This window comes from Eurypyga helias, unplaced genomic scaffold, assembly GCF_000690775.1.
Source record: "Eurypyga helias isolate BGI_N326 unplaced genomic scaffold, ASM69077v1 scaffold2499, whole genome shotgun sequence".
Classification (NCBI taxonomy): Eukaryota; Metazoa; Chordata; class Aves; order Eurypygiformes; family Eurypygidae; genus Eurypyga; species Eurypyga helias.
Window position 1 is genome coordinate 74,176 of NW_010272616.1, and position 10,764 is coordinate 84,939.

Sequence of the window (10,764 nt, forward strand, 5' to 3'; positions counted from 1 at the left end):
CATGATGTTCCATCGCAGCCTGTAGACACAGCAGAGCTATCTGGCCCTGCCTTCCCTAGCATTTGTTCACCTCAGCAGGTCAGAGAAAACAGAAAAAAGGACAGAAATACAACCACAGTGTGTTGAAAGGGTCATGTCTACCACAGGCATTAACCGCAGACAGCTAAAAGCTAAGAGCACAAGTCTCATAAGACACCATATTCTCCTTTATCTTTTTCCCTATCAAAATTTACTTAGCAGATTCACCTTTTAATCCCCCTTCCCCTGGAGGGCCTGATGAATTTATAAATGAGTAGATAAGCAGGACAGAATGGTGCAAGAACATCAGGGAGGGGTATTGTAGAGCTGCAGGATCTTCTATCCAACACAAGCCGTAGGAGATGACCTCCACATGTATAAATAAAAAAAGCCCAACCAGTAGCTTGTTGCATTTTTCAGGGGGAAAAAGAAAAAAAAAATATATATATAGGGACCATTTATTTGGTTTAACTAGTGTGATCGCATGAGCCCACTTAAAGGATGGCTGAGCTAAAGGTGGCAGAACCTGCATCTTCCAGGTGCCCAGAGCTTCAGTAAAAGCTTTTAAGGAGTAGTAGGCAATTTTGTTTGTCTTCCTTTTTCCTTAAAATAAAAAAGCTAGGACTAGAAAATATAGATCACAATTCCTTTCACAGAGAGATATCCCCTTTCCTCTTAAAAACAGTGCTTTCTTTTGGAAATACAAAACTTAATCTTCCTATCTGTCACAGAGTTCTTGGGGGATGGGAGGTGGGGGGGGAAAGCACCTTTGAATTAACATTAGAATGATTCCTTTTGTTAAAGACAAGCCAACTTCAAATCAAAGTAACATTCCTTTTAGCAGATAGTTTGGCGGGGGTTTTCAAATCCACATCTACCTGTAATTACAATTAGGCCTTCATTATACTGTAACAAAAAAACCCCAAAACCAGATTAAAAAACCCAACGAACCCAAAACTCAAAAATATTTCATTTTTTCTTAACATGCTACTTTTTATAGACTCGTCAAAAAACTACAGAGCACTACTTCTCCCGAAAGCAAGGCAAAAAATTATCACACTATCTCAAACAAAACAGCAAAGAACCACTCCAAGGCCAAAAACCATCAACACAGCAATAAATCTCAAAAATTGCTTCCTTGGCAATTTGGGGGAAAAGGAAAAAAGACTTGAGTTTATAACTGAGAGAGATCTTCCCGTACTACATATAAGATATTCCTGAGCCACAGATAAATATTTGCTGAGTACTGTTAAATCACAAGTCTTCAAGCCAGAGCCCACAAAGTACGAGCGCAGGAGGTACGCAGATTACTTCCACATATCTGTCATAGACTAGGGACTTGCTTAAGCCCACTGCAAATTCCCTGTCTTTCCCATTTGGAAAGCATCGTCTGAGATGCCAGATCCATTAAGTCTCACACTGTGGCGGCAGGACTTAGTTCATATCCCCTGGCACCTCCAAGGGCTGAGGCGTTGGAAAGTGGAGCCGTGAGGACAACCTTCCTCCTGGCTGGACAAAGTTTTACCTTGGGGAAGACAGCAGCTGGGAAAACAAGTCCACGTAAATTCTGTTCTGTTCTGCCTTGAAATGTTTCCGAAGGGCTACCTGTTTGATGGGAAGGTGGCAATCAAATGGGTTTAATTCCTTCCTCTAACAGTTTATTTTGAGAATGAGGCAAGTGTCACCTCTCCGCCATTTAGAACCAACAGCTCCATGGAGTAAAGACTTCCTTCCCACCAAAAGCATAAATCACTCCCTGCCAGCGAGCTCTGGAAGGTCCATTGCAGCCAGGGAGATGTTTTGCTTGGAACATCTGACTGCAAGTGCAGAAAAGCTGGTATCCAGGCGAGTTGGTAGAGCGCGGCTGCATAAAAGCAATGAATGCTGTTCCACATTTGCAAATGCTTGCAGGCCTTGGAGGTAAGTGCATGATCCACCAGAAGAGAGACAGAAATTCAAAGAAGCTACGTGACTATCTGTCGACCACAGGCAGAGGATTACACCTCTTCAGTTTATACCTAACACCCATTCGTGCAAGCCCTTAGTGCAGACCACACACAAGCTTAATTCATGTATTCCTGTTGTACGAGTCACTCGTGAAGCCACAAGCAGCTCGGCAACATGGCTCCTTACCCGTCTGCACCATGCCACTGGCACCATCTCACCTGACAAGAGGTCAGGATCTGCAAACCTCTACTCTTGCGCTTCCAATGCATATGGTATTAAAGATGAAAGGGACGGTGAAGAAGCATGTCAAATTCATGCTGCATTCACGCATAAGGTGATAAAAATCAAACTTGAGCTAATTAGGAATCAACCCTAGGGATTCATTCCTTCACAGGAAAAAAAACCCCTGTTGATGTAAAGCCTGCAGAAGCAAGCACTGGGTGCTCCCCAGTCCCACCTCCGTGCTGCAGGCACAGACAGGCCATGGCAAAACTGTGCCATGCTCCATGTACCACCAGCATGGTCTCCTTCAGGTTACCAGTGGAGATCAGGATGCAATGTGCACATCTTCATCTTCTGTGGCCAAACAGAAGGGCACTGTGGAGTTGCGGCTATTTCGTTCTGCTGCCTGTGCCACCACAACTGAGCAAATGGTGTCAAAAGTCAGGTACCAACAGATGGTCTGGAAAACTCTAACATTTGGTAAGGAAAAGGTAACTGCCCAGCTTCAAATCTGGCTCAGACACCAGGGTTTATCAGCTTGTTCCTACAAAAAGAGCCACAAATTCTGTAATCACTACAATTTATCAGTTTTATTCTTTCATCTCATATTAAAAAAAAAAAAAAAATCAGCATCTTCAGTAGCGCCAGCTGCTTGAATGCCAGGCTTAGCAGCTCACTCTCTTCCTAAAATAGCTCAGTTTTCCTCGGTGATCATCTAGTTCTGACAAAATTACCCACAGTTACTACTCACTAGAATTTAGCAAGTTTTATACTTCACAGATAGTCCAAAGCCATGGAGATTTATAATACTATTTTGACCACCACTGCTTACTGCTTATTAACTGACACATTCACCCTATCTCCAGCATTCAGCAACAATAGAAACTATTTTCCAGTTCACCAGCAGCAGCACCTATTCAGGAACTGGTGTACAGGCAAACATGCACCAGTCAGAAACTGAATCAAAACCCCTGAAAGTATCACTGGCTTCCTAGCCCGGGATTATCCGAAGAGAAATCCTTGGCACGTATCTCAGATTACTCTAAGGAGATCGTTCACTTTCCATTTCCAGAAGGAAGCAAGTCCTGGTCTGTACCACTAGGTAAAACAGCCTGTTTTTCAGAATGCTCAAAGTGCTGAAAAAACACTGTTTACATCAGTGGGAACTGTGGATGCTCAAACACTCTGGAAACCAGGATCTCAGTTATGGAATGAAAGCAGAGAGTAGTCCTTTCCTAGTCTCGTAACCCAAAGCAGGGCACAGAAGTGTATGCTACCAACACTTGACCTTATTTTATTATCTTAAAATAAAACGTTGATATCTTCTATTTTCTTTATCCCTGTAGACCTCGGCTACCAATGCATTCAGCTGTGTGTTTACAGTCTTTCTTATCCAGGTTTCTAAAACTCCCTGAAGATATAAACTCATTTTCCCAATCCTTAATCTCTGCAGCCTCTAATTCCACTTGATGAACCGATTTGAGCAGAATGCAGGAGCACACAGGTCTTTGAAAGAAATAGAACATTCCAAAAGGAAATTGGAAAGTCAACAAGTTGCTCCCGGAATTAGAAAAATTCTTTTGACCTAGAGGTTGTTTTTCCCTCTTCCCTTTCATTCTGTGACTGCAGGCTGCTTCACTATACGGAGGGAAAAAAAACCAACACAAAACAAAAGGAAAAGAAAAGGTAATATTTTAACACGCACGCACTGCTTGTGGTACGTACCAATGCGATCTTTGCAAAAGCAACTCTGTTCACAGTGAGTTTGCTCTTAAGAGGTAACACTGAACAAAAGGTTCCTAACAAAAATCACGCCATAGTTTGGCACCCTAATGTTTAACTCAGACCAAGTACGAGCAATGAGCATCATCATTTCCCTCAGCTGCACATTTCCCAGTCCTATTTCCACCTACCCACTCCTTCTCAACCTACTATCGTGCCACTCCAAAACCTTTCAGTTCTGAGTGGGTCTTGAAATATAAACTCAAATCAGAAGAAGAAAATGGTAGCAAACAAAACAAGTAACTTTGAAAATATAGTAATTTAGTGTTAATATGCTGAAAATGGCAGAACTACCTACCCCTATGAAAACTACCTACCTAGCGTGACAAACTCCTGCAGGAATTAAAAGCCCATTTGGCAAGATGCTGAGTATCTTCATGGTGAGCCAAATCAGAACTACTTCAGCTCTGGTTGTATTTACACGGAGAACCACACTCCAAACCTGCTATTTCAAACATCTACCAAGGAAAAAAATGAAAACCTGATGCAAAAGGTATTTTGATAATTTTTGTGTTTACTTTTTTAATTCAGAGCAGCAACTGCAGGCTGAGGAAGGTTTCTTCTTTTGCAGGTTTGTTGGCCAGCACCCTGGGAAGGCTTTCATGCTTCCTCCAGCCCCACCAGGCACCCGCGGCTGACCCTCCCGCAGCACTCCACAGAGCGGAATCGCGGCCGGCGAGGCATGCAGGGCACCCGCATGGGGCTCCCCGCTTCTGCCAGCTTTCACTAAACAGAGTCTTTCTGGCTTATTACTCTCTCTCCCCGCAGCAAACATTAACAACAGAAGCAGCATAGAAAAGCCTCACTGCTAAGGATTAAGAATATCAGTCCTGACCTTCTCTCTGTGTGGAAGGAATTCAAGTGGGCCCTCAGGAAAATGAAAGCAGGATTTATTTTAAATGGACCTTTTATGAAAATGACTGTGGTTTCCAGCTCGTCAGATAGACTCCATCGATAAATAGCCTTATTCACCTTGCCGTGCCTTTGAAGCAGGTATTTGTTCTGGAAGTGTTGTGGCATATGAATTTTGCTAGGAATACTGTCTAACTGTGCTGATACTACCGTAGAATATTATAAAAGGCAATTATTCCCCAGAAAGGTCCATAAGCTGTGATTTATTAATGAAATGCCAAACCTGGGAAATGAGGCAAAGGTCTCAAGAGTGCAGGGTAAAGTAAATAGCATGACAGAATATACATAATGAGTGCTGGCAAAAACAACAGAAACATGCACACAAAGAGAGGACGCAAATGCGTTCCTCTCCTTGATGGCATTAAACACTGTCAGCCAAGAAATACAGTCCGCGAGCGACTGAGGAATATGCATATAAACCACCGGATGAATGGCAGTATGATGCCAATTACAGCACGAATTAAAGTCATAATAATTTGGTATAAAACACCTTGTATTGGCTAAGCAGCAGTATGCAGAGAAATCTAGAGGCAGCAGTACCTTAAAATTCAACCTGAAGTAAAAAACAACCAACTGCAGCATATGAAAGAACAAGATAATAATATATATCCCAGTTGCATGTAATGAACATAACCTGAAAATCATCACAATTTCTTGTACCTTAGCCATGTCACACACTGCAGCAAAGCATATTCTTCAAACAATATGTCCTAGAGGACACTAGAGATTTTTTTTTTTTGTAAATTGATGTGAAACATAAGTAGCGCTCCCTCCTCAGACATAAGCAACCTGTTACACACCATTACGCGTTCCTGGTGAGTAAGTACAAGGTGCTGTGAACCACCATAAGGTACGTCCATAGCGTTGGTCATGAGTATAAACACAAGATGAGGGCCTAGCAGTACAAGGTGCAATAAATTCCCCCAGACTGGCCAGATAGAAAAGCTACTGTTTCAAATTATTTTCCAGATCACCTTGCTCTGAATCACCCCATTGCACATACACGAGTTGTCCCACTATCAGCCCTCCATATATCAGGTACCAGATAGAAAGTGGAATCTGGTCCATCACGTGCTCTGTACATACGTTCACAGCTACAGGACAAGCTGCATTTTAATCACACTGCTAATTAAACAGAGACCTAAAAATGCCATGCAGAGTGACGTTTCAAACATATGAAGGGTTTTCCTTACATGCTCACTGAATTATTATGGCATGGCAAAGGAATAACTGTCATCCTGACGATACGCCACGAATTGTTGTCCTCTCTCTAGTTCACCAGGTGCTCACCGTTTCTTCCAGCGTAGAGAGGCAGCGTTATGGGCCCTTGGGTACACTGATGGCCATTTGAAACATCAGACAGATTATTTCTCTGGCCTTGCAACTGGCATGCTTGGCAAACAAAAAGAGTGCTTCATCCATTTCACTGGTACCTTTATAACCGACCTAGTCCCAAAGCTGGAAGACAGATCACGTCCGTTCCTTGCAGCTGAGGCTGTCTTTGAAAACAAACAACAAACAAATCTCATCCTCTTTTCCCAACTATTATTATTTTTCTGGGATGCAGGTGTTTTCAGCAGCAACCCCGGCACGCTACTCAAAGCCCAACCAGACTGGTGAGGAAGTTCACTACAAAGAGCTGAGCACAACCTGAGGATCTGGAGACTCCTTTACTCCCACAGTGGGAGGTACACTAAGGAGCAGGCCTCTTCTTTACTCCATCAGGCCTCCTGAAGATGGACATTAATTGGCACGTGTGATGGGGATGGCTGCAGCGAGATGAGCACGGCTCTGCCCCTGAACACTGTGCAGAGCAACGAGTCCTTCTTGGAGAGCTGCTCACGGGCAGCTCTTCGGCGATACGCAAGAGGGATTAGCACTATGCACACGTAATGACCAGCGAATGAAAGTTATATAGAAGGAATTAACAAAGCAATTTTTCAAGTGACTTCCTCATTATGTAAGGAGGACAACAGTGAAAGGGCATGAGAAGGATGAGGAGGGAGGCTTCTCTCTCCAAACAATAACAACCTGGGGAGCTGCCTTCTCTCTTTCTGCAGTTTTCAGCATAAAAACCCCCATCTAGTGACAGACATGTTTCAAGCTAAGCACTTACGGGAAGAAATCTTGCACTGTTTCTTCTCCTTCTGAGGTATAACAGCGTTCACAAAATGAAACAGAACAAAAAACCTTCATGCCTTAGATGTCCTTTATCAGCACTGCACATACATGCCAACAGGGTTATTACCCTAATCACAAACGTCAACAACAAATTAGCCCTGTTTAAAATTCAGTGGCAACAAAGGCAGAAATCCAATACATGCATTCTCTAATTACAGTCCATGTAATATATTCTGCGAGTCTCCTGTGATCTTGTTTTGTGGATGCACACGCATCGCCTCTTGCCACTGGAAATCAGCTCAGTGCTCACCGCACAAATGCCTTCACTTCTGCCAAAATGATTTCTAGCATTTCCATTCTCCACGCCACAAGGAAGAAAGCGTTTGTGCCAGTGAGAATGAATATGAGGTTTTTGTCTGCTCTTACCTATGTACGCCTGTACACTCAGATGAAAGGCACACAAACTGCATGCCTGTTCACTCTAAAGCCACCCCTCAGAAAACTGCAAGCTCTTGCTTCCAGATTAGACTTCGCAATGAAAAATGAGAGAAAAGTGGCTGCTAAGACAGTTCTGCGTGTTTACTTCAAAAAGAAAGCAGAACATCTTACACTTTATGAAATGTGAAAAATCAAGTGATGCGTCTCATGCTCCCTACAAGCTGCGAAATACTGAGAAATAGCCTGTCTGGGGCTTGACAGGCTGGTCCATCTTGGGGGAAGCAGTGTCGTATGAAAGACCACTGCTGTTGCACTCTGAAAGCTTTCTTAAGAGCATAATAAAATGAATTGTGCTTGCAGTTCATGTATCCTGAACTTCCCTCTCCTCACTGTAGAATACATTCTTGAGAGTGTCCGAAGCCAAACAAGATAATTTATTTCCAGGAAACCTGCCACTTCCTACTGTTTACTTTCCTCAATAACTCATACTGCTTGGCACAACACAGTCGTCTTCGTACCACTGAACGGCAGTATCACGATTGGGTTGTTCAAAATAAAATAGAAAATACCTTCAGAGATTTAGAGTTTCCTGAAAAGCAGAATATTTCAGCTACCTCTAATTATACCTAGGGCTGGGGGAAGCATGTCCGAGATGACCCCCAGGAATCATTACCACTTCCACGTTCACAGTGGGTTTGCTGGGAGTCTGCGAGCAGAGACTGATTACAGCACTTTGTCAAGATTAGTTGATGGTTCTCGTTTTACTCAGGTTAGACACAAAAGCAGATCACTTCAGATCCAAATTATTCCACGTGTTGGGTTTTCAAGGATAAACACAAAGAAATCCACAAGATGAATTTCAAAGCACCCAGTAAGTAAACACCTGGAGAATGAAATTCATGTTGCTTAATGCAACTGTAGCAGTGGTTAAGAGCAAAGCAACTAACTTATTCTCACAAAAATTAGATCTTGCCGTTTCAAATCAAACACTGGTATTCATAAATGCAGACTGAATTGCTTTGCCTTTAAGGAAAAACAAAACCAAACAGAAGGAATAAAAATATGATGAAATCTAGACATTTTATCGTACAAAGTGTTTTGAAATATTTTTGTTTTGCAGTTTGACAGAAGACAAACAATTCAGTTACCCAAAGGAATCCTTCTGGATTATCGTTTTACCCAACATAAAATAACACAAAATGTCTTTGGATAATCCTGAAAGATTTTTTTTTTCCTCAGCAAACCAACAACATTAATCTTACACATAATACCAATTCCGACAACAGGAGAAGAAACACAAAGCAACTGAAACTTCAAAGAACATGGGATGAGATTTTTCAGAAGTGTTCACTACTGGGCTAATGAGAATTTTATCATTAACTTCCCTGGGAACAGGATTAGGCCTAATACAAACACTTCTGAATATCTCCAGCAGTGAGTAATGAAAGCATTATGACTACAAGATGATGTACAACCTGCAGGTAGAACTGGCGAATACCTAGCAGGGTATTTTCCCATATTTCCCATACAGCATCTGTTAATGTATAATCTAAATTAATGGCTCTGCAATCTCAGACTGCCTGGTTTATTTTCTGTCTCTTACCAGGAGCACAGAGAAGACTGCCAGGGCAGACTGAAGCATGTAAACGACCTGCATGTTTTAGTGTAACGTAGGTACTTACTAACTGCCGTTCCCCTCGCGTGCTTTTCAGTGACACGTGTGTTTAAGAAAGAGAAACTTTTGTACTATTTAAAAAATGATTACCAACACCTTTCCTAAAGCAGCTTCCACAACATAACTCAAGGAGGAATAGCTTGTAACTCCCTACGATCCACAAAGAGACCCCTTCCATGTAAGTGCTTATCTGATCAACAAATCTAGCACAGCCTCACTTTCATTTCTGCAATACGATCCATAGTGGATCTGAAATGCTGAATTGTGAAGCATGGCTTACCAACTACATTATTTATGCTAAATAATGATGTCCAGATTATTTCAGATTTCCCATGTTTCATTAATCCGCTGATGGGAAATATTCTCATCAACATGTACCCAACGCTTAGGTTTTAGAAGCAGAGCAAAGATAGGAATACAGTAATTGATTTCATTTTCAAATGGCTCTGCGGATGACAGTTCCCAGTCCTGTTGGAAGCAACTGACAAAGAACCTAATGACTACAGGAGAGGCAGAGATGCTTAACAACTTCAGTGGAGTTTGGATCATTAACAGTAATTGAATGCAGGACTCCAGGCCAAGTTTTGCCCTCTAACATGACCAGTTAGAAGCACAGACATTCAACTAGAGGGACATTTCCATCTCTTAAGCCTGCTTGCTTTACTTACGTATCAGTATGGTTTTTTCAACTCCACCCAATGCATTTAAGAGGGAAACTTGTGCTTACTGACCAATTCACCTGAAGATTAGGAAACAAATGATTTCAAACAAAACGTACTGCGTGTCTTTTGGTGTTACCTTGAATGCAGCTATGCAGTGTAGGCTGAGTAACATCATCACCAGCAGCAGGAACACTGTGGCTAAGTTCCTCGCATCCCAGACGGACTCGATCAAAGGGATGCTGCCAACCTGCCAGTCGTAGCACAGGGTGATCGGTGCCAGCAGAAGCCATGCATTGAAGGCCAGAAGGTAGGAGTAAGTTAGAAACCTGCAAAAGGAAACGGGTAATGTAATACATGATATGACTGTCAACACATGAAACATTTTCCTTTGGCTATTACCACATACTGTATGGGAGGAGGAAAAAAAATTACATCTGGACAGTCGCATACCTCTGTGTCAATAAAGTGATGTTAACATAGGTGAGTGGCAATTCAACAAGTCATTTAAAGAAATGACATAAGTTCAGTAATATTTATGTGGCTTCTATGCACCAGCCTTTGGAAAATTAAGACATCTTCATCTCCCATTCAAATGCTAGATTTCTGAAGTGACTTTCTACCAGCTTCATCAATAAATAAATAATAACTAAGCAGGTACATACATATACTGAACTGTTTCACAGTTCACTGCATCACTCCTGCAATACAAAATATCCCACTAGCTGGGTTTAACTTACAACTTAGGATTTCTCCTATGTGAATAATACTGAGCAATTCTAGCCAGTGTCTTTTTTCCTTGCATCCCATCGCAGAGAGAAAATACAGAAGAAAGGAGGCAAAGGGTGATTCTCGGCTGATCCCAACACTGCTTATTAGAATCACGGAACGGTTTGGGTTGGAAGGGACCTTAAAGACCATCTAGTTCCAAGCCCCCTGCCACAGGCAGGGGCACCCGCCCCCCGACCAGGGTGCTCCCAGACTCATCCG

At 42.3% G+C, this 10,764-nt stretch overlaps 1 protein-coding gene across 1 annotated transcript in view; it reads right to left on the bottom strand.

Annotated features, from left to right (window-relative positions):
* TMTC1 (transmembrane and tetratricopeptide repeat containing 1) overlaps positions 1-10,764 on the bottom strand; it is a 127,767-nt gene that overhangs the window by 61,972 nt on the left and 55,031 nt on the right. The window contains exon 7 of the mRNA XM_010159175.1: positions 9,914-10,103. Coding sequence (XP_010157477.1) covers positions 9,914-10,103 — 190 coding nt within the window. The remainder of the gene's footprint in view (positions 1-9,913; positions 10,104-10,764) is intronic.